Source organism: Bubalus kerabau, chromosome 23 (assembly GCF_029407905.1).
Source record: "Bubalus kerabau isolate K-KA32 ecotype Philippines breed swamp buffalo chromosome 23, PCC_UOA_SB_1v2, whole genome shotgun sequence".
Lineage (NCBI taxonomy): Eukaryota > Metazoa > Chordata > Mammalia > Artiodactyla > Bovidae > Bubalus > Bubalus kerabau.
The window spans coordinates 41958249-41981975 of record NC_073646.1 but is presented as its reverse complement, the minus strand read 5'-3'; the positions used below and the strand labels follow the sequence as shown (position 1 = coordinate 41981975).

Sequence of the window (23727 nt, the reverse complement as noted above, 5' to 3'; positions counted from 1 at the left end):
AGAACGCTGGAAAGGGACTAAAGGCTTGTGACAATCCAGAGTACATCTGCTGACGCAATAATGAGTGAAGTCACAATGAGGTCACAGTGGAGCAGCCTGGGCCTTCTCCCAGTATGACCGGAACTCCTGTAAGAGGGAGAGGCTACACGAAGGCACGGTCACACAGCCAGGAGCCACATGGCAACACAGGCAGGGCAGCTGCAGCCCCAGGGACCCCGGCTGGCCGGCCACCCCGGGAGCCAGACAGGCAGAGAAGGATCCTCCCCAACGGGGTTCGGAGAAGACCCCGCCAACACCCTGACCTCCAACTTCCAGCCTCCAGAGCCGTGAGACCGCACAGTCCTGCTGTCTCAGGCCACCCTGTTCGTGGCCCTTTCTTACAGCAACCCCAGGAAACTCACACCAGAACTGCTACAGAATGAGCTCAGAAAAGCTGTCAAACAAATACAACAAACAGCAACCGCACCTCAGGAGGAGAACCGGTGTCCAGAGACGCTGCGCTATTTACAGCGTCCAGGTTTCAACAACAGCTTCTCAGACACGCAGAGAAACAGGAAAGTGGGGCCGAACACGGGGAGAGGAGGCGGGACGCAGCTTCGGCAGAAGCTGCTCCTGGACACGTCCGGAGGCTGGACCTCCTGAAGGCCTTCCACCAGCTAGTTTAGATACGTTCAAAGGACTAAGGAAAAGCATGAGAACAACACCGCACTAACAGGGAATGTTAGAAATCAGATATCATAGAAGAGAAACAGATAAAAACTTTGCAGCTGAAAAGTTCAATAACTGAAATAAAAAATTCACTAGGAGCTCAACAGCAGATCTGAGTGGAAAGAAGGCAGAATCAGCAATTGGAAAGACATGTCAATTGAAATTTTCTCCAGTCTGATGGACAGAAAGAGAAAAGGATGTAGAAAAATTAATAGCTCCTCAGAGACCCAAGGGATAACACCAAGCATACCAACATAATCATAACAAGAATCTCAAAAGGAAGAAGGTTTAGAAAAGATGCTTGAATAAATAATGGCTCAATTTGATTTAAATATCCAAGAACTCAAAAAATTCCAACTTGTATAAATTCAAAGGGATTCACACTTAGATGTGACTTGCCAAATACGAGGGATTCTTTTTAAGATTAGCAGCTGATGCCTCACCAGAAATCATGCAGGACAAAAGCAGGTGGGAGAGCAGAGTCTAAGTGCCAAGAATTCCACACCCAGCACAGTTTAGTTCAGTTCAGTCGCTCAGTCGTGTCCAACTCTTTGCGAGCCCATGAATGCAGCACGCCAGGCCTCCCTGTCCATCACCAACTCCCGGAGTTCACTCAAACTCACGTCCATCGAGTCAGTGATGCCATCCAGCCATCTCATCCTCTGTCATCCCCTTCTCCTCCTGCCCCCAGTCCCTCCCAGCATCAGAGTCTTTTCCAATGAGTCAACTCTTCGCATGAGGTGGCCAAAGGACTGGAGTTTCAGCTTCAGCATCATCCCTTCCAAAGAAATCCCTGGGCTGATCTCCTTCAGAATGGACTGGTTGGATCTCCGTGCAGTTCAAGGGACTCTCAAGAGTCTTCTCCAACACCACAGTTCAAAAGCATCAATTCTTCGGTGCTCAGCCTTCTTCACAGTCCAACTCTCACATCCACACATGACCACAGGAAAAACCATAGCCTTGACTAGACGGACCTTTATTGGCAAAGTAATGTCTGTGCTTTTGAATATGCCATCTAGGTTGGTCATAACTTTCCTTCCAAGGAGTAAGTGTCTTTTAATTTCATGGCTGCAATCACCATCTGCAGTGATTTTGGAGCCCCAAAAATAAAGTCTGACGCTGTTTCCACTGTTTCCCCATCTATTTCCCATGAAGTGATGGGACCGGATGCCATGATCTTCATTTTCTGAATGTTGAGCTTTAAGCCAACTTTTTCACTCTCCACTTTTACTTTCATCAAGAGGTTTTTTAGTTCCTCTTCACTTTCTGCCATAAGGGTGGTGTCATCTGCATATCTGAGGTTATTGATATTTCTCCCGGCAATCTTGATTCCAGCTTGTGCTTCTTCCAGTCCAGCGTTTCTCATGATGTACTCTGCATAGAAGTTAAATAAGCAGGGTGACAATATACAGCCTTGACGTACTCCTTTTCCTATTTGGAACCAGTCTGTTGTTCCATGTTCAGTTCTAACTGTTGCTTCCTGACCTGCATATAGGTTTCTCAAGAGGCAGGTCAGGTGGTCTGGTATTTCCATCTCTTTCAGAATTTTCTACAGTTGATTGTGATCCACACAGTCAAAGGCTTTGGCATAGTCAATAAAGCAGAAATAGACGTTTTTCTGGAACTCTCTTGCTTTTTCCATGATCCAGCGGATGTTGGCAATTTGATCTCTGGTTCCTCTGCCTTTTCTAAAACCAGCTTGAACATCAGGAAGTTCACGGTTCACGTATTGCTGAAGCCTGGCTTGGAGAATTTTGAGCATTACTTTACTAGTGTGTGAGATGAGTGAAATTGTGCGGTAGTTTGAACATTCTTTGGCATTGCCTTTCTTTCCCGCAAAAAACAAAGGACACAGTGGGACATTCCCAGTGCCTGAAACTGGGAAGATTGCTCACAAGAAACGAAGGCCCAGGAACCAATGAGGCAAACAGTAACCATATCAGTAAGTATAGAAGACAGCACCCCTTCTTCTTTATTTGCAATTCTTTTTCCTGGCTGATTTCAAAACAACTGTATAAAAGCCACAACTATAAGTGTGTTTTGATGGGGAACGACGTATACAGATGTGATCTGCAGAAAAGAGCCCGATGCTGGGAAAAGCTGAAGGCACACGCAGGAGGGGGAGGCAGAGGGTGAGACGGTTAGATGGCATCACCAACGCAACAGACATGAATCTGAGCAAGCTCTGGGACTAATGGAGGACAGAAGAGCCTGGCGTGCCGCAGTCCCTGGGGCTGCAGAGAGTGAGCCCGGACTCAGAGACTGAGCACAGGCAGCAGCGCGCATGCGATGACAGCACAGAAGGGGGCTCACACGTCGCTGAGATCGAACCGTATTCATGCAAGGCAATGAGAACCACAGAGGCTGGACTCCCCCGCGCAGCACCAAGAAAAGGACCCCCAAGGTATAACACCCGCAACAATGTGGGAAGGTAAATGGAACACGGGGAAAAAAACAACCTATTTAATATAAAAGAAAGCCATAACAAAAGGAGAAAAATTAAATTAATGGGGGGAAAGATCATTGAAAGAGCACCAGGAGGTCTCTATTCAAAATTTTCTATGATAAAAACACACGCTTAATAGAGAAAACCTCATGATTTTCCTGATGTTTAAAATAAGACAATGTCCCAAGACAGAAGGTAAGCTCAGTAATGATTACCAAATGATGACATGCTTCTGAAGAACCCAAACTTTGATCGCTAGAGGATTTAAAACACAACTCAAAAGACACATATTAAATCAAAGACATTACTCTCAACCACCTTGAGAACAACCCCTTCCTTAAGTCTGAATCATAAGAAAGCCACGATTCCAAACACCAATTTACTGAACAAGGACAGACATATTTTCTAAGAAAAAACATTTAAGAACAAAAAAGAAGAAAAAGGTATCACTTCCAACAGGCTGCTGTCACCCAATGACCACACGCTGAAGCCACGGCAGAGGGCAGGGAGACTCCGGTTTCCCCTGGGGACCAGTGCTAAGCTCACCAGCGGGACTCTTCTCAAATGGAGCCTCCACAGCCAGTTCAAGCAGCCCCGTAAGACCAGCTGAGATGGCTGGAAGGACGAGAGCTCGAGCAAACTCCCCGAGACAGCCAAGAACAGAGAACTCTGGTGTGCTGCAGTCCATGGGGGTCACAAAGAGTCAGACGTGACTTAGCGACTGAACAACAACAAGACCGACGTCTGGAAGAGGCACCACCTGCCAACCCAGCCCCCACACAGATGAAACAGCTCAGACGAGATGGGCCAGCCAGGCCCGTGCCGCACGGCGGTGGACAAAGCCTGGCTGTGACCACAGACGGACAGCGGCTGAATTCCAGCCTCCAGTCCCCAGTGTGTGGCTGGCAAGTGAGCGCCTCTGAGCTTTCTGTTTACAGTCAATAAAAGGCGGCAAAGAAGCCCACACCGGGCCCTGCATCACCATCGGAGACCTGGGGACCACAGCATCCCGACGGGCCCTTCCATGAGCATCCCCCGCCCTCCCCACTCCAACTCTTCCACACAGAACTGCTCCTCGTGGGGTCCCCTGGCGGCAGAAGCCACCAGCCTGGAGCCGGGCCTAATGCCGGCTGTGCGGGAGCGCGCACTACACGGCACTCAGCAGACTAGGAACTCCTGGGAGTGGAGCCCCTGCGCTCTGGGCGGGGGTGGCGGGTCCAGAATGCGTCTGGGAGCCTTGTCTGAGCCGCGCTGTCTCACTCCATTCTCATAAGGGCAACCGCGCGGGCAGATGTCAGCCCGAGGCACTTGCCCTGCGGGTCTGAGAGCCGCTCCCCGGCCCTGCGTCAGGACAGTGGGCGGCTTCCGTCTCCACACTGGACATCTTGCTCTGCTGGCCCCGGGGTGACACTGACGGGAGCTGGGTCACTCCCAGGCCGGCCACCTACACCGTGCGCCCTCCCGCAGCACGCCGAGGGACCACCATCTGGGAGGACCGAACTCCATCCAGACCTGCGCTCCTGGGACGCCCCAGGTCTGACGGCACTCCTGCTCAGTCGCGTCCGACTCTGCAACCCTACGGACCTCAGTTCACCAGCAGCCCACCAGCCTCCTCTGTCCATGGGATTCTCCAGGCAGGAACACTGGAGTGAGTTGCCACGCCCTCCTCCAGAGGTTCTTCCTGACCCACGGATCGAACCCGCATCTCCCGCACTATAGGCAGACTCTTCACCACTGCGCCACCCGGGAAGCCCAGCAAGCTCCAGGTTGTTTAGCCACAAATCGGAGCAAGAAAACTCCAGACACACGCCTGGACCAACAATCCTCCAAACACACTTCCGCCAGAACGTTCAGGCAGTAACCCTGCCGCTGGGAGGCACCCCGAGAGGCCAGCCCCAAGGGCCTGTGAGCAGCTCAGAGCCGGGGCCCTGACTCCCACACGAGGCTCTGGGAGACCAGCGAGGTCTGTGCCACACGTGCCTCTGCTTTACCTGGCAGACCTCAGCAAACGCTGAGGACACGGGGCACCAGCAGGAGGGCCTCTCACGGGCACCCTTCAGGCTGGCTCCGGGGGCGGCTCTGAGCACCCAAGAACTGCCTAAGCCCGCTCAGCCCCGCCTCCCCGGGGGTCTCCCCACGGGCAGAGAGGCCCTCACTGTGCTGTGGGTTTCAAGCCACTGGGGGGTCACATGGCCCCAAAGGCAGCCAGTGGCAGGAGGTCCCCACCGGCTCTGCAGAGCAGCAGGGGGACATGTCTTCTGATGGACTCCAGGTTCGGGGTTCCACCTCCTCTGCCCCCCTGGGCTGTGGTCCAGCGCAACACAGCTCAGTGACAGCAGAAGCCTCCAGAGTGAGCATCAGGGTTACCCTTGGGCTCGGCCGCGCTCAGGTGCAGAATGAATGGTTGAGATAGCTACTGTCGAAAGAAGCAAAACCCGGGGCAAGGGCGTGGAGGCACTGGCCGGTGGGACGTAAAACGCGGTGCAGCTGCAACAGAAAACAGCACAGCAGGTCCTCAGAAAGCCAAACACAGAGTCACCCGAGAATCCAGCAATTCCACGTCTGGGTCTGTACCCAGAAGAACTGAAAACAGGAACTAGAAGCCGCAGTCGCACAGCCAGGATCACGGCAGCCAAAAGGTGGAACTGCCAAGCGTCCAGGCTTCCCGGGTGGTCCAGTGGTAGAGAAGCCGCCTGCAATGCAGGAGCCACAGGAGCCTCGGGTTTGATCCCTGGGTCAGGAAGATCCCCTGGAGGAGGCAATGGTTAGCCCACTCCAGTATTCTTGCCTGGAGAATCCCACAGACAAGGAGCCTGGTGAGCTACAGTCCATAGAGCAGCAAAGAGTGAGACACGACTGAAGGGACCTAGCACCCAAGTGTCCACTGACGGATGATGGGTCAACCAAGTGCAGTCCGTCCACACGATGGAACAGCTGCTGCTAAGTCGCTTCAGTCGTGTCCGACTCTGTGGGACCCCATGGACTGCAGCCTACCAGGCTCCTCTGCCCAAGGGATCTTCCAGGCAAGAGTACTGGAGTGGGGTGCCACTGCCTTCTCCGAATGGAACAGTGATCGGCCTTAAAAAGGAACCAAGTACTGAACCCGCTACATCACGGAGGCGCCTTGAGGATGTCACACTCAGTGAGACAAGCCAGACAGAAACACAAGTGGTGTGCGATTCTACCCTCCTGAGGCTCCCAGAACGAAGTCACAGAGGAAGAAAGTAAACGTGGGGGGTGTGATCGGGGGCTGGGCAGCGAGCGCTCGGCGGGCAGTGCAGCTGTGCGGGATGGGCCTCGAGACTCGGGCGGCACCCTCACTGACACGGAGGAATGAGCGTGCCTACCACCACGGAAGGCGCACCTGGAAATGGCCAAGTTGTTGTGCATATTTCACACGCGAAAACACTTGGGTTGCTGCCCGCCCCCAGGACTCCAGGCTGGGGCCTAAGAATCTGAATTTCTAACCATTTCCCAGGTGGCACTGCTGGGCGCAGGGCCACAGTGGGCGAACCACGGACACGGGGCCTGGTCCAGACCCCTCATCTGAAAAACGCAGAGGCTCACCTCGCCGCAGCGAGTCACCAGGAACCGAAGGAAGGACATTCCAGACGACAACGCTTCCACCAAAACAGCATGAGACGGGGTCAGCAGACGCCTTCCGTGTTCAACCTGAACGTTCCTCCTCGGACTCATGAAACGGCTTCAACCTTTGGGAACTCTGAGCTATTCTGTTCTGAAATTAACAAACTGTTCTCAGGAAATGGAAGCAGAAGTTTCCGCATCCTTATCATGGCCACAGCCTCAGAAATGAGAATTCAGCAGCTCTGTGGCCAGGGAACGTCAGGAATGCCCTCTCCCCCCCGATGCCGGGAAACAGACCCCCCGCCCCCGTCCATCTGTGGTCAGCTCGCCTCAAAAAGTGATGTCACCACTCGGCTCTTCACTATCCATAACTCAGGCACTCCAACAAACTGTGCATGCTCTCCACTTCATCAAATTCCAGGTTCACTTTTCGCTCAGTACCTTATTTTATGTGACCTCACAATGTATTAACATAAAGCAAACCCTCCAGCCCAGCGATCTGTGAGCATCCGCGCACCGTGCGTGCTTGTCCACGCGTGCAGAGCTGTGATGCGACACCACCTTCAAGCACGTTTCCAAGTGTCCATGACCACGCTTCTCTTTCAGCTTTTCTGTAAAAGCAAAAGCCCTCCTAGCCCCTAGCCACGCATGTAATCACCGTGAACAGGCTCTCTCCGTGGCGCCTGTTGTCGCGCCGTGCGTGCTCAGCCGTGTCCAACTCTGCGACCACATGGGCTGCAGCCCGCCAGGCTCCTCTGTCCGTGGGATTCTCCAGGCAAGAACCCTGCAGCGGGCTGCCATGCCCTCCTCCAGGGGATCTTCCCTGCCCAGGGATCAAACCCATGTCTCAGCTGTCTCCTGCGTGCAATACACACAAATTCTTTACCCCTTGAGCCATCGGGGGAATGGTCATGTAACTTTTAAGCACACACATTTTTGTTGTGAAGAAATACTTCAAACAAACACGAAAATACAGAAAACATCAGAACCCATGTATCCACCGAAATTTCACTCAAGAGGACACTGTGCCATATTCTTTGCTGAAAAAAAATTTAAATAAAGTGTTCCAGACGCACACCATCCTCCCAGCCTGTCTCCTATTCCAAAGTCACCGCCATCCCAGAGTTGACGGGCACGACTTCCACGAAGTCTGTGCGCTTTCTCTACGTAAGTGTCCGAAAGCATCTGTACATCCTGTACTTCATTACGCAGAATAAACACACAATTGGTTTCTTTTCCCAATGGCTGTGAAAACTTTTTTAGACTGAAACAGGGTGTGCTGACAGGAAAGAGCACGTCTCACGCCCGTTCAGCGCAGGCAGCTTGCACAGCAGCACCCAAACAGACACCCCTCACGCAGCTCCTCTCCCGGAGAGAACGTAAAGCCTCGGGCCAGCTCTGCCGGGTGCACAGCACACTCGGGGCGAGTCCCTCTGCTGCCGACTCCTCCCACTCCACACACTGGGTGCGGCCCTCTGCAGACGGCCCCCCCCTCTTGCTAGGGGTCAGCCAGAACCCACCGCTCACGTTGTGCCCATGGGCGCCTGGACAGTGTCACACGCCGCTGCCAAGGACAGGCCAGCGCCCTCGTGTCGGTGGACACACGTGTGTGCTTCTGCTGCGCCCATTCCCAAGAGTGAAATTACTGCATCCTGGGGCTTTGTGTGCGCAGCCCAGCAAATATCCCCAGGTCTCCAAGTGGCTGAGCCAATGGACACTCCCAGCCGCAGCGGGGGTTCCGGCCACCTCACTACTTCCTGTCCGGTTTCACCCACCGTTCCAGAAGGCCCCTGACTCTTACCGTCCACAGTCCATCTGCCATTTTATCTTGGTTTCTCCCCTTTCATGTTCTGTACTCTGTGAAGTTATTAAGACTGTTACCTGCAGACAGGGCATAATGACTCAGGGACAGAACTCAGAGGCACTTACTGTGCTCCGCTAACTGCTTTCTGCTGTTAAAAGCAGCATGAAGAACACTGCCGTGCACAAAGTACTTTGCTCTGTTTTTTATTCTCTCCGTTACAATCAGTTCCTACAGAATTCTACATTTTTTTCCTGCTAACAGACACTTCCCCGAATGGCTTTTATCCGCCCGCATGAGCCACATCACATCGCTAACACACCTCTTCAGACACCCCCCTCGGAGAGCTGCCACAGGCATCTGAGTCCTCTGTGTGTGTTTCCTAGCAGCACCGAGGAGATAAAAGAAAAAGGGCTTTCCTGTGTGGCTCAGGGGTTAAGAACCCGCCTGCCTGTGCAGGGGACACGGGTTTGATCCCTGGTCCGGGAGGATCTCACGTGCTGCAGAACAACTAAGCCCAGGGCCCCAGCTATTGCGCCCGTGGGCCCGAGAGCGCGAGCTCTCCACCTGGAGGAGCCACCACGAGAAACCCGAGCGCCACCATGCAAATAGCCCCTGCTCGCCGCTAATCGAGAAAAGTCCGCACAGCAGCACAGACTCAGCACAGCCATAAATCAACCAATAAAACGATTTTTAGAAAAAGAAGAAAAACAAACTAAAGCTTCCTAAGTGAGGATCAGAATGACAGCGCATCAGCAGAACAGCTCTTAACGCAAGCTTCCCCAACTCCAGCACCGCCCGCCCCGAACGTTCGTCTTTTTGAGCCAGGAAAGGCTCCTGCCCCCTGGTCCCTTTCTCCAGCCGCACTGGCTTCCAGCGCAGCCCGGAACACAACTCACACCTGCTGGCCTGGGCGCCCCTGCCTGCCACCTCTTTGGCCAGGGTCCCATTCCCCAGAAACCCACCATCCAAGACTATCTCCTTAGAAACTCGGTCCCAAGTCGCTCTCAATGACGCTTCCTCAGTGACAGCAAGCTGCACCCCAACCACCCCCCAGCCAGAGCTCCCACCTGCACCCTACTTGCCTCGTCCACCAAATACTGCCCACCTCCACGGTGAGAACAGAAACCCCATGAGAGCAGGCCTTTTTGTTTACTTTGCTCCCAATTAGTAGCCCAGCGATTAAGAACAGTGTCCAGCAGAGAGTAAGTGCCCAGTAAGCATCTGTCAATGCAAAGCAGGAATTGAACTCCCAGGAGCAAGAAGGCCGCGTGGAGCAGTCAAGGCCTGCCGTGTCTCCCAGGCAGGAGGAGCCCCGCCCCCACAGTGCACTCGGGCCTCCCTGGCGGCAGGAACCCCCCTAGGTGAGCTGCAGCAAGAGGAGAGCTGTTCACAGGACGGCTGCCAGCGCGCAGCCACACAGAGCCCTGAGCAGCGACATCCCCAGCCTGGCCTATCTGCCCTCCTCCATGCTCTCTGCCAACTTGCGGCTATATCCATTTATCTTCCCAAAGAATGTGAGACAAAAATCCTGATTCTATAAAGCTGCACTGGCCTTGTGGACAACCAACCCCCACCACAAGAAAAGGGTGTTTTCCGCCTTCCTGCAAAGGCTTAAGTGCTTTTCGTGTGTGCAGGCTCACTCACTCAGTCGTGTCCAGCTCTGTGTGACCCCATGGACTACTGCCCGCCAGGCTCCTCTGTTCATGGGATTTCCCAGGCAAGAATACTGGAGTGGGGTGCCACTTCCTTCTCCAGGGGATCTTCTTCCCAACCCAGCAATCGATCGCGTTGCAGGCAGATCGTTTACCGCCTGAACCCCTGGGAAGCCGTTAGGTGTTTTTATATTTTGCTTTACATAATATAAATATAAACAACAACCTCTTAAGGTTCTTCCAAGCCCTCTGTACTTACTAGTTGGGAATTTCCAAACCAAATCCCCTCTAGCCTCAGAAGTGCAACACAGATGCGGCTACTCCAGGGAATGCTCCCCGAGTGCCCGCTGGAGAGGCCGGTCTTCGAGGTCTCGGGCTGGCCTGAGCGTCCTGGCCGAGCTCCTCCTAACCCACCTGGTTCACAGGCTTCCCGCACACACCACGCAAACCCCCTCAGGCAGCTCTCACTCCCTGATTCTGCCCAGCAAGGAGGGGCACACACCATGTACACCACAGAAGTTCCGCATGACGACGGACAGGCCAGTTTCCAAACAAGAACACCACCAGGCACCGTGCCCACACCAAACACAACTTCACCCAAGATGGACCACGCCCCCAAAACGCCAGAGCTAAAGCTACAAACTCTCAGCAGAAAGCACAGGAGCAAATCTCTGTGACCTTAGGTCACACAAAGCCTTCCTAGATATGACCCTAGAAGCACCAGCAAAAGAAAACAGACCAACTGGACTTCGTCAAAATTAGAAACTGCTGGGAATTTCCTGGCGGTCCAGTGGTAAGGACGCGGCACTTTCTCTGCCAGGGCCAGGTTTGATCTCTGGTTGGGGAACTAAGATTCAGCAAGCCACACAGCGCAGCCAAACAACAACAACAAAAAAGAACAAAAACCAAAAACCTATTGTGCTATAAAAGATCATCAAGAAAGTGGAAAGACAACCCACAGAACGCAGACAAAACTATGTATCCAATAAGGGACCTGAGCCTAAAGTACATAAAGAGACTTATAACTCAAGATCTTAAAATAGACAAATTCATTTTAAAGGTTGACAAGTGATCTGAATAGACGTTTCGCCAAAGGAGGGGCACAGAAGGCCAGCGGCACGTGAAGAAAGGTCCAACCCCTGGGGACTCCGCCCGCTGGGGTGGCTGCAATCAGGAAGGCAGGCAGGAACGAGTGCTGGCGAGGTCGTGAAGAACCTGGAACCCACACACTCGGCGGCGGGAAAATCCGGCAGTGAACCTCAAAAGGTCAAACACGGGTTGTGAGCCGATGACGCCACTCCTGCATGGCACCCACGGGAAATGGCACAGCAGGCCCACACAGAGGCGGGCACAGGGACGCTGGCGTCAGCGCCAGTCATGACAGCCAAACACAGGGACAGCCCAGCCGCCCGAGGACCGATGCACGAGTAAGAAAAATGTGAGTTACCCGTGCAATGGATTATTATTCAGCCATAAAAAAGAAACACCGATTCATGCTACAACACAGATGAACTCTGAAAAGACTGCTGAGTAAAAGGAGTCGTCACTAAGGCCTTCAAAGTACTACTACACGGTCCTATTTACATGAAACCTCAAGAAAAGACAAATCTATAGAGACGGAAAGACTAGTGGTTGTATAGTCTGGGGGACGAGGGGTTTGGAGGGAAAGGGGGGCGACTACCTATGGGCATGGGATGATGAGAATGTCCTAGAATCAACCCTGGCTGAAGGCTGCATCACTCTCAAGCTATACTAAAAACCAGTGAGCAGCACACCTGAGGCAGGTGAATTACGCCGCGTGTGAGTCAAACCCCAGCCAAGCCTCAAAAACGCCTGAGGAGGTCCTTCTCTGCTCTGCAGTTCTTGTGAACAAGGACTACGTGTCCTCCTAGCCCGGGATGGAGCCTGGAATGCAGACGGCTCGCACTCTAAGGGAAGGTGTCTGCCAAGAAGGAAAAGACCATCCACCTGCTAAACCCTCCAGGTGGGTTGCAGGCACGAGCGAGAGAAGCTGAGCTGGGGAGGCCGCCACAGAAACGCCACGTGGCCACGCTCAGGACCCCGGGGACCTCCCTGGCGTCCACGCGGCTGTGAAGCTGCAGGTCCGTGGCAGCCATTGAGTCCAAGAAGCCCCTTAATAAAGTGTTTTCCCCCTTCCTCCTCCCCACATGGACCCAAAAGCGGGATGAAGACAGTCACTCGGACCATGTGTGCAGGGTCGACCACCACTGAGAGGGCATGACCAGTTTCTGAACCTTCTGGGTGCTTATGTCTCCTTAACCCTGCAGACACTCCAAGTAGGTACTCTGACCTCATTTTACAGACGTGAAACCTGGAGGCCCCCCGGCAGCAAGGCTGGCCGGAGGTCAAGGTGAGCCCGGTGACTCGTGGGGCCAGAGCCCACGCCTGGTGAGGGGGCTCACGAGGCCTCATTCAACGCCCACAACACGCAGGGGACCGGGGGCACACCACACTCCTGGGCCAGCGGTCGGGGCACCTCGGTGCAAACGCCCAACCTGTCATGACTGTGAGCAAGCAGAGCTGGGCCAGCGGTTGGGGCACCACGGTGAAACGCCCGACCTGTCATGACTGTCTGCGAGCAGAGCTGGGCCAGCGGTCAGGGCGTCTCGGTGCAAACGCCCAACCCTCCTGTGACCATGAGTGAGCAGAGCTGGGTCAGAGGTCGGGGCGCCTTGGTGCAAACGCCCGACTCCCCTGTGACTGTGAGCAAGCAGAGCTGAGCCAGCAGTCGGGGCACCTCGGTGCAAATGCCCGACCCCCCGTGAATGTGAGCGAGCAGAGCTGGGCCAGCAGTCAGGGCGCCTCGGTGCAAACGCCCGACCCGTCATGACTGTGAGAGAGCAGCTCAACTCTGCGCCGTTTCCTCCTCTCCGAAACGGGGACACCACCAGGCACGTTACTGGTAGACGACAAGAATTTTAAAAACACGATTGTATGTGAAAGCACAGAGCACAGTGCCCGGACAAAACCGCAGACTGAGATGAACTGCTGGCCAGGGCGTGCTGGTCACTCCAGCACTGGGTCCCATGGCGATGTGACTCCCTAAATCCCACGAGAACCCCCAGAGCGCAGATCGCCCCGGCCTTCGAGAAGGGCACGCGAACCACTGCCGTTCACGCCCACGGGGCTTCTCTGGCTGCGAGTGGCCAGTGGCCGTTCCTCCCTGGGACCAAACCACACAGAGAGGGGAAATGGCTCGTTTGTTTCCTTAGGACATCACAAAACAGAAGCCCAGCCCCGAAAGGAGTCACCTGTCAGATGGTCTCCCCTGACCCGACTCCCGGCAAGAGGAACCTGCCCGCCCGCGGGGACCCTGCCTCTTCAGGAACCTGGCAAACGAGCTTCTGGGGCTCGTGGAATCTGTTCATCAAGGTCTCCTCGGGCCTCTCACTTCTGGAATGCATTCATGTGGGGAGGCCCAGGGACTTTTCCCAGAGTTTAAAAAAAAAACAACACTATTTTAGCTAACTCGGGAAATCTTGGAATTACTGACGAAGCAGAAGTTCAAAGTTCCAAAGAGAATACTCATCTCTGTTTAACTCAATTCAGTCTGGTTTTGGTTTTGTTCTATAAAAAAACAAAACACCCTCCTCCCAGGCCTGTATGGTTTCGTCTAAAAGTGACTCAGGTTTTCTAGGATCTCTGGATATGAACGTGAACGTGTTCCAAAATCCCCAGCAGCCTCCGTCTCTGGATCCAGCGGAGGCGGCGCAGAGAATCTGCGTTCGCAGCCTCAGTCCCTCTCATACAATTCCAAGCAATCACCCAATATTATAAGCCAAGTGACATACAATTAAATTCACTTAAACAGACATTTATCGCTCACAGAGAGGGAGACAGGGCCCCTGCCTGCCGGCTGCCTTCGGAGTAGACGACTAGGAACGCAGTTAATCAACCAGAACACGGAACGCCTCGGAAACTGGCACGGACAAACTAGGAGCTGTGAAAAATGTCACAGAAAGAAAAACATTGAGTCAATTTCCCCCACAATTAAACCTGCACTGAGGGTGGACAGCCGGCTCTCCAGACAAGGAAGGGCTGAGCGCCTGTCCAGTCTCGCCCGCCACAAAGCCCAGAACCGGAGGGCATGGCTGACCCGAGCAACGCCAACATGACGGGCCTCGGCCCGAGCTTCACACATGGGGCGGGAGCTGCTACTGCTGAGCTGTCACACCCACCACCGGGGGGAACGAGCCCCCTGAGACGCCCCCCAGGCTGAACGCGGGCTTCCAGGGGGCGCGGCAGGGCTGGGTCCCCGCTCAGCGAGGACACACCCTCCGGGCGGACGCTCCCTTTCTGGAGAGAAGACCGCACACCTCACGAGGGTCTCGGGTGGTCTCCCTAAGAACAGGATCCTGGAACCTCCTTCCTCTCAGAAAACCCTGAGGACCGAAATGTCTGTGTCTGGGAGGGGCTGGTTACTCAGTCAGAAGCCGATTCTCCAGACAGGCTCCGGAAGGGGGCCCGTGGTGCAGACAGCGGCGTGGGCAGTGAGGTCAGACCCGATGCACCGCCGGAGCCAGGCCGGAGGAGGCTCCAGCTCAGCCACCACCAGCAGTAGGTGCCGGGCGAGTCAGTCTCTGGGTGCCTCGGCTTCCCCATCTGTAAAGTGGGGTGAGTGAGACCCCTCACCGCACAGCATCACTGCAGGATGAAGCTAGTTTACGCGTCAGGCACAGGGAAGGCCTTGGCCGTCACTGCAAACACCCCACCAAGTCCCCCGACCAGGGAGGCGGAGGACGGGACAGTCTCTCCCCGCAGCGGAGCCCCTCTCAGGTCTGGAGGTGGAGGACGGGCACTCTCTCCTCGCAGCAGAGCCCCTCTCAGGGGAACAGAACCCCCCACAGCGCACAGGGAAACGAGCCTCTGGCACCCCCGACCAGGGAGGTGGAGGACGGGCACTCTCTCCCCGCAGCGGAGCCCCTCAGGGGAACAGACCCCCACAGCGCACGGGGAAACGAGCCTCTGGCACCCCCAACCAGGGACGTGGAGGACGGGACACTCTCTCCCTGCAGCAGAGCCCCTCTCAGGGGAACAGAACCCCCCACAGCGCACGGGGAAACTTGAGCCTCTGGCAGAGACTTCCACGAGACCCCCGACTTCACTGTCCCTCCCTTGAGGACGCGCGGGGGGCAGAAGCCACCTCGAGATAAGGACCTGCACACGCACAGACCAGCCTTGGGGCCTGAAGAGCTGACTACGCAATTCCAAACCCCGCCCATGAGTGGTCAGTTCTGGAAGCCCCATCCACCCCGCCGCATGGACTGGAACTTCTTGGGAGCTGGGAGGTGGAATTACGGTTCCGCAGATAATGAGCTGTGCAAAGTCAGGAGTGTCACCCGACCCTATCCCAGCACAGGGCCTCTGCACTTCCAACAGAGGTGACATTCCCAGACGTCCCTCCTCCCAACACACGATGCCGGAGGCCCTGCGGCCCCTTCCTGCTGGTCCCAGGGGCCCCTGGCACACCTGAGCTCGCCAGCGGCCGGGCCAGCGCCAGTATAACCAGACACGGACATCGGAAGCAGCGGAGCCAGCAATCTCCTGCTGATGAGCTGCATGTTCTCCTTTGGGGGTGGGTGTTGACACAACAAACATGCATTTTGTTATAAATACATCTACAGTATTAACTACAGAGTGGAAGCTGAGAGGCCAAAACTCCTACAAAACCATTTTCAAACAAGATCCCTGGCGCCCAGCTCTGCCTGTCAAGCTGTGTTATTAGCAAATCCACTTACTGTCACAGGGTCTGGGACACACTGGGGCTTCCCTGACACTTTCCTCCGGGGAAACAGACACAGACACGCGGCGTGTAACGTGTCTACCGACAGCTTTATGTATCAACACACGTGGTTTGACCTATCCAGGTCAAAAACGGAAAAGAGCATTGGCGGGACTTCCCTGGTAGCCCAGGGCTGAGACTCTGCACTCCAAGCGCAGGGGGCCCGTCCCATCCCTGGTCAGGGAACTGGACCCCAGAGGCCACAGCTAAGACCCAGTGCAGTCAAATAAATAAACACAAAGATTAAAACGCTAACAGCCCTGGGGTCCTGGAAGCCCCCATCCTGGGCCCGCACAGGCCCTCCCTTCTCCGGCCAGAGGTGGCCACAGCCCCATTCTCACGGTCTCTCCCTTGCTCCTCATTTACTGCTTCACCACCTGCGTGAGCGTCCCCACACAGCAGAGTCTAACTGCATGGTGCGAAGTTTATATAAATAGGAGTCACATGGTGTGTCTTTTCTCTGGCTTCTCTCTAACACCCTCAGTAGAGGGCACAGGGATGCAGAACTTGTATTTGCAGAAGGTCACTAAGCAGGACATGTCTAAGGTCATCTAAGGACATTGCCCCAGCTCTTGAAGTCTAACAACGGAGCTTACTAAACCGTGGTTCCACACGCACAGCCGACAGCCGCCATCACCACTGGGCTGGGGAACTAGTTTAGCAGGAGAGAGGCTTTGTTTACCAAGTGCGAGCATCAGGACAAGTTTTAATGCTGACTCCGGGAGAAGGATCACATTTTACCACCTTTGTACTCCACAAGCGCGCACACACACTCCTGGATTCACTGTCACGCAGACCTCAAATAGAAAAGCATGAAAACTCCGCGTAGAATAATGTTAAGGCAACCGAGCAGACAAGATGTAAATACACCCTGAGGTTAACTATGTCTAACACGTATGCACAGGAGCAGGAAATAGCCTAAAATCAGCGGTTGTGGGCTCACGGGTGATTTCTCTCTTATAAGACGTTCGTATTTGTGGTTATCTTACTTGTGCAACCTTCTCCTCAGAGTGCAGAATCACACACCACATGAAATCTTACCGGTCCGGTTACGACTCATTCATAAGACTTGCAGGCAAGAACGTCACTAGCGCAAAGCGGGTTAGAGAGTCCCGGAAAGGCGTGTCTCGATACTCCCAGAGTTGCCTCCAGCCCTTACACCAACTGCCCTGGAACTCATCAGTCATGAATCTTCACCTCACACGTGCTTAGTGCGCATACTTCAAAGTGGATAAGACAGCTGATAGACCCTGAACACACCCATCCCCACACCCCAAGGGCACGAGTGTCCTCCTCCAACCAGGCGCGCCGGAACAGCGCCAAGGGTGGCCTCAGCCGTTTCCTGGAGCTCCACTTGCGGAGCACATCCACCCCGGCCACACGAGGTTTTAACATTGATCATTGTTGTTGGTCGGTTGCTGAGTCATGTCCAACTCTTTGCGACCCCATGGACTGCAGCACGCCAGGCTTCCCTGTCCTTCATTGTCTCCTGGAGTTTGTTCAAATTCATGCCAACTGAGTCAGTGATGCCATCCCACCATCTCATCCTCTGTCGTCCCCTTCTCCTCCTGCCTTCAATCTTTCCCAGCATCAGGGTTTTTTCTGGTGAGTCGGCTCTTTGCAACAGGTGGCCAAAGTACTGGAGCTTTACCTCCAGCATCAGTCCTCCCAGTGAACGTTCAGGCCTGACCTCCTTTAGGACAGACTGGCTGGATCTCCTTGCTGATGCTTTCCCCAGGAACCTCTACCTCGAGTCTGCTTATGATTTCTTAACTATTCTACAACAAACACATTCAAAGGATGAAGGATGAAAACGCTACCGTTCTTCAGTGGGTAACATGGCCAGGGGTGCGCTCTTTGAATCCCTGCGGGTCCAGGCCGCCAGCCTGCTCACTGGGCCTGGGTTCTAATCACCAGGGCAGCTTGTCTTGACACGCACTGCAGGCCCCGGGGAGGCCACTCCCATCTCTCTGGCATCTCACCACTCCAGCCTCTCCCATCAGCCTGCACGCTGCAGCCCAGACGTCTCTTTTTCTGGTGCATTTTTCTTGGGAAGGAAAAAATAAACCAAAACAGAATTCCCCTACCGGAACACATCACTTTCTTGCTAACCACAAATTCTGGCAAAATCTGCTCTACGTAGGAGAGATTCAGTTCCTCTTTCCTCAGATGGACACATTTTACCTTGCAAATTGTGTGTGTGTGTGTGTGTGTGTGTGTGTGTGAGAGAGAGAGACAGAGAGAGAAAAACAGAGTTCAAAGAGCATTAACACCAATTTAAATAATATTCACACAGCTACCATTGTTACCAAACTGTGATACTATCTTAAAAAACACTTGGGATAAAAATGTAATTCTAGGGAATTTCCTGGCGGTGCAGTGTGTCAGGACTCTGCACCTCTACTGCAGGAGCCCAGGTTCCATCGCTGGTTGGGGAACCAAGATCCTGCATGCCGCAAAAAAAAAAAGAAAGAAAAAAAAACACATGTAATTCTATTCCAACAGCAGAGCCCTGTCTCCATTAGCAGATGCTGGGATATAAAGAAATAATGGTTTCTGTCCCTCAGGAACTGACAACAGAAATGTGTGTGATGGAGGGAGAGAGACGGACAGGAAGGTATTTTTTTGCCCCAATGCAGATGGCACTTTAAAGTATAATTTAATCCATCAAATGCATACATCTCAAGCGACAGCTCAGTGAATTGCCTGACAAATGCGTCCAGGCAGAGCAGCGGCAGTGGGGTGGTCGCGGAGGCACGGAGGCATGGAGACCACGCAGGTGGGGTGGGGGGAAGGCGTGGAGACCACGCAGGCGCGGAGAGAGGCCGGCGGCTGGCCGCAGAGTCGCTCGGAGGACAAGCAGAGTTCAGGTCTGATCCCATAGAAAGCCAGGAGGCCCCCCCAAGGCTTGGGAAGACGCACAGCTCAGAGCTTCCTAACCGAACAGCAGGTACGGCGTACATTTGGCAAGGGGCTGCGGCAGAAGTGAAACGGATCACTTAGGACACGGTGCTTTCACTGCCAAGGTCCAGAGTTCAATCCCTGGTCAGGGAACTAAGGTCCCAGGAGCTGTGAGGTGCAGGGAAGAAGCAAAGAAGGAAGGGAAGACCACGTCTAGGTAGGCAGGGTTGTAGGAAAGCAGGGCTGGTAATCTGTATTCTTATCCGGTATGATGCAATTCCCAAAATCAGGTCAGACAAGCAAGCACCTATCACACTCATTCTTAGGCACTCCAGGGCATCATCGCTGAGCTGCATGACCTCTAAACAGATGCTGAAATAAAATCTCATGCTGCAATCAGAAAACAGGGTTCCAGTCAGATATTCTGATGGTTATGATTTTAATATGAAATCCACAACAGGTCTAAGACCAAAATACAAAAAGAACTGCAACAAAGCAAAAAAAAAAAAAAAAAAAAAAGAAAAGAACAATCCCATAAGAAAATGGGCCAAATATAAGAAACAGTCAGTTCAGGAAGGTCATACAAGATCAAAGCATCACAAGAACTAAACTTCACTGATAACTGAAGAAATAGAAATTAAAACAAAAATAAAACACGTTCTTAATTTCTCTAATGCTGAGGGAATTAAAAAAAAAACAAAACATGGCACTTAATGGTGATGAGGTTACAGGGAGAAGATGCATTCTGTTACAGGTATAAACTGGCAACAACTATCAGAGAGGACCATTTGTCAGTATTTATTAAAACAAAAAAACGTGCAACTGTACTTCCCTGGTGGCTCAGTGGTAAAGAATCCGCCTGCCAATGCAGGAGACATGGGATTGATCCCTGATCCCGGAAGATCCCACATGCTGCAGAGCAACTAAGTCCTGGAGTCACATGAATCTAGCTGTGCTCTAGAGCCCAGGACCCACAATTACTGAACTCTGTGCCAGAGAGCCTGTGCTCCGCAACAAGACAGCCTACCGCAATGAGAAGCCCACACCACAACTAGAGAGTGACCCCTCATCAGCTACAACTAGAGAAAAGCCCAGGCAGCAAGAAAGACCCAGCACAGCCAAAAATAAATGATTTCTTTAAAAACATGTGCAACCCTATGACCCAGCAATTCCGCTCCTTAGGGTATTTAAGGCAGAATGTGGGTGTGTGCTCAGACGCTCGGTTGTGTCCAACTCTTGCATCCCTATGGACTATAGCCCACCAGGTTCCTCTGTCCACGGGATTTCCCAGGCAAGAATACTGGAGTGGGCTGCCATTTCCTCCCCCAGGGGATGTTCCAGACCCAGGGATCAAACCCAAGTCGTCTCATCTCCTGCACTGGCAAGTGGATTCCTTACTGACGAGCCGCCCTGGGCAGCCCTTACAGCAGACTGATGCCCTCCACAGTTACCCACACCCCAACCCAGAAACCGTGAACCTGTTACAAACACAGCGAAGGAGAACCAGAAGTGCCGATAAAGTTCAGGTCGCTAAGAAGCCGACGTTAAAATTGGGAGAATCCTACTGGATTACCAGGTGGGCCCAATGTAATCCGAGAGGTGCTTAGAAGTGGAACAAGTGGACAGACGAAAGAGTCAGAGTCAGGACAGGACGGGACGGCGTGGCCTGGGGTAGTGGAGCAAGGGGGTGATCACGCGGGAGGCACCTGGGAGCCGGGAGAGACCAAGAAACAGCTTCTCCCCCAGGGCCTCAGGAGGAACGCAGCCCTGCCCACAGCCAGATTTCAGCTCAGGGAAACCTGTTCTGGCTACAGACCTTCTGGACTGTAAAATGAGAAATTTCTGGTTAAGCCACTTTGTGTGTGGTCATTTTTGTTACAGCAGCAGCAGAAAACCAATACACGACCGTAGGGAAACACAGGCACAGAGTCACAGGAGGTCCACATATTGCAAAATTGAAAGTTAAATGTTTAGGAAGGGAGTTAACACTCACAGCTTAAGCTTCCAGGGATTAGAATATAATATGATTCTGGGGGCTCCCCTGGTAGTACAGTGGGTAAGAATCTGCCTGCCAATGCAGGGAACACAGGCTGGATCCCTGGTCTGGGAGGATTCCACATGCCGTGGAGCAACTCGAGTCCGTGCGCCAGAACCACCGAGCCTGCCCGCGGCAACAACTGAAGCCTCCTCACCCAAAGCCTGTGCTCCACTGCACGAGAAGCCGCCACGGTGAGAGGCCCGCACGGCAAGGCAGAGCAGCCCCTGCTCCACGCAACCAGAGAAAGCCCTCTCTCAGCAACAAAGACCCAGGACAGCCAAAAAAAAATTAGCTTAAAAAAAATTTTTTTTTAAACATTAAGGCTGAAAACCACAGTGAACATCATTTTTTCTGACAATCCCAAAGGCACTACAAAGACCCAGACCCCCATGGTCCCCACAGTTAATACTAATAGAGCTACGGCTGTGTGCACAGAACGCCAGAGAAGATGGCATTCGCTGTATGTCCGCAAGCCACAACTTCAACACTCAAAATCAACTTCTGCTCAAGCATGAGAGACACACATATCGTGTTTGGATAAAATTCACTCTCAAAGACGTATTTTCTGATTGCAGCCCATCTAACCACCATCCCCACCACAACATACCCTCTTAATATTGCCCACTGTGGGCAGGCCTCTTACCTCCGGGTTTTAGCTTTCCCAGTTTAAAAAAAAAAAAAAGTGCTTTTTGTTGTTGTGTTTTTCCTCTACCACGCCACCTCCCTCAACTGGATGCCTGATGTTAACAAAATCACCAGGGTCCCTAACAAGGCCAGCTGCCAGTCTCAGGGAGTGGGGGTGGCTGACACAATGGCGGCCAGTGGGTGAGTCCTGTGGGAAGCATTCAGACTGTCCTTGCACCTGCAGAGAGCCCAGAACGACCAGCACATCCAGCAACTCTGAACTGCTTTACAATCCCCAGGGGAAGAAGCGTTCCTGCTCAAACAGTGCCTCACATTTCCAAAAGTGACCTGGACAAGGAGTCCAGTGTGGGCACCTGAAACAGGCAAGCTGACCAGCCCACGCTGGGCTCAAACGTGTGACCTCCTGAACACAACGTTCTAACCATGAGCACCAGCCGTCACATGCTACCCCTTACAAACCTACAAGGGAAAGGAAAAATACAGGCCAAGGGTGGGGAGCGGCGGGTCTGGGGTCTAAAGGCAGACTCACCCAGGGTCTTCAGGGGACTTAGGCCAAGCCAGAGCACTGTCCACCCCACCCCTGCCCCCAACAGCTCCACTCCACTCCCACCTCCTTTTCCCCCTAATGAATCAACCGTCTTACAGCCCTCCAGGGCTCACTTTAAGCATGAGCTTCTCAGGGACACCTTCCAGACCCTCCAAACGGAGTTTCCAACTTGTGCCGCCGCACCACCAAGAAGCTGCAGTAACTCACACCCACAGGTATTCTCCAGTTGGAAGGCTAGAGGGGGTACCATCTAAATGGGGCCATCCTAGAAAAGCCAAGCCTCACGCGTGCTCCTCAGTGTTCACGCTCACCCACTAAGAAAAGCACTTACGGAGAAACACGGTGGGCTGGCCGAAGAAACGCCCAAGTCCTGAGCCGCCACAGTACGTGCCAAGGCCCGGCAAGTCCAGGGACACGCGGAGGGCAGATGGGCACGCAGGAAGCGCGGGGCGGGCGGGTGCTGCGGCCCCGAGGGACCCGGAGAGTCCCGGGGAGACGCAGGCAGAAGCGCGCGGAGAGGCGCAAACCCGGACAGGTGCTGGGGTTCTGAGCCGCGGAGCCACGCGCCCTCCTGGGCGTGGACCGGGAGGGGCCGTGAGAAGGGAGGACCCAGCAGGCGCGGGGAGTTCCGGGCCAGGACGCGAGCCGAAGGCCGCAGGGCCTCAGCGGCGCGGGCCTAAGCCGCGCGGGGCGGGGGGGGAGGGGTGCCTGCCATACCTGCCGCTGGCGGGTCCGCCTCCTCGTCCGCCTCCGCCTCAGCAGCTACAGCTCCGGGCGCGGTGGGCAGCGGGTCCATCGCGCCGCCGGTCATGTGAGCGCTTGCCACGTGACTTCCTCTGCGCCCGCCGGCCTGGGCCCGGCCTCGCCACGCCCACGCCCAGGGTTGGCCACGCCCACTCCAGGCCTATCCCCGCCCGCCCCGGGCCTGCTCCGCCCACTCTCGGCCTCGCCACGCCCACGCACCGGGTCCGCCACGCCCAGTCCCGGCGTCGCCCCGCCCACTCATCCGCCTCTTCCCGCCCCGCCCCGGCTCAGCTGCCACGCGGAGGGCAGGTGGCGCGGTCCAGGCGCGCGCTCAGTGTCCGGCGTCCGCCGTTCCCTCGCTGCAGGTTCTCTGGCCGCTCCCTCGCCCGCTCGGTCAGTCCCCACCTGCCTTCCCTCAGCCCCCACTGACTCATTCATCCATTTATTCTCACTCTCACTCTGATCCGCTCGCTCGCTCACTTCCTCGGTAGTCCGCCCGCTGGTCCATCCGCTCGTTCGTTCACCGACTCGCTCACCCGCTCACTTAGCCACCTGGTCATTCAGTTGTTCACTCACTCAAGTCTCCGGACTGCCCCCTGGAGGCCAGGCGGGCCTGTGCATTTGGTACCCTCCCCATCTGGAGGACGGACAGGCCACCGGAGTGGAGCGGGTGTCCCGACTTGCAGAACAAGACGGTGGGAGCGCCGCACAAGAGCGCTCCCCCGGCCCTGGCCGGGTGAAGGGATCCCGGGATGCGGAGAGCATCAGCTGAGGCTGGAGGAATAAGGAATTCGGCGGGAGGAAGGAGCGGGTACCCATAGGCCCCGACGCATCGCACAGCTGCAAACGCTGTG

At 54.5% G+C, this 23727-nt stretch overlaps 1 protein-coding gene across 1 annotated transcript in view; it reads right to left on the bottom strand.

Moving 5' to 3' along the window:
• SNX8 (sorting nexin 8) overlaps positions 1-23007 on the bottom strand; it is a 39544-nt gene extending 16537 nt beyond the window's left edge. The window contains exon 1 of the mRNA XM_055562251.1: positions 22847-23007. Within this exon, the coding sequence (XP_055418226.1) occupies positions 22847-22940 (94 nt within the window). The 5' untranslated portion in view covers positions 22941-23007. The remainder of the gene's footprint in view (positions 1-22846) is intronic.
• Positions 23008-23727: the final 720 nt, after the last annotated feature.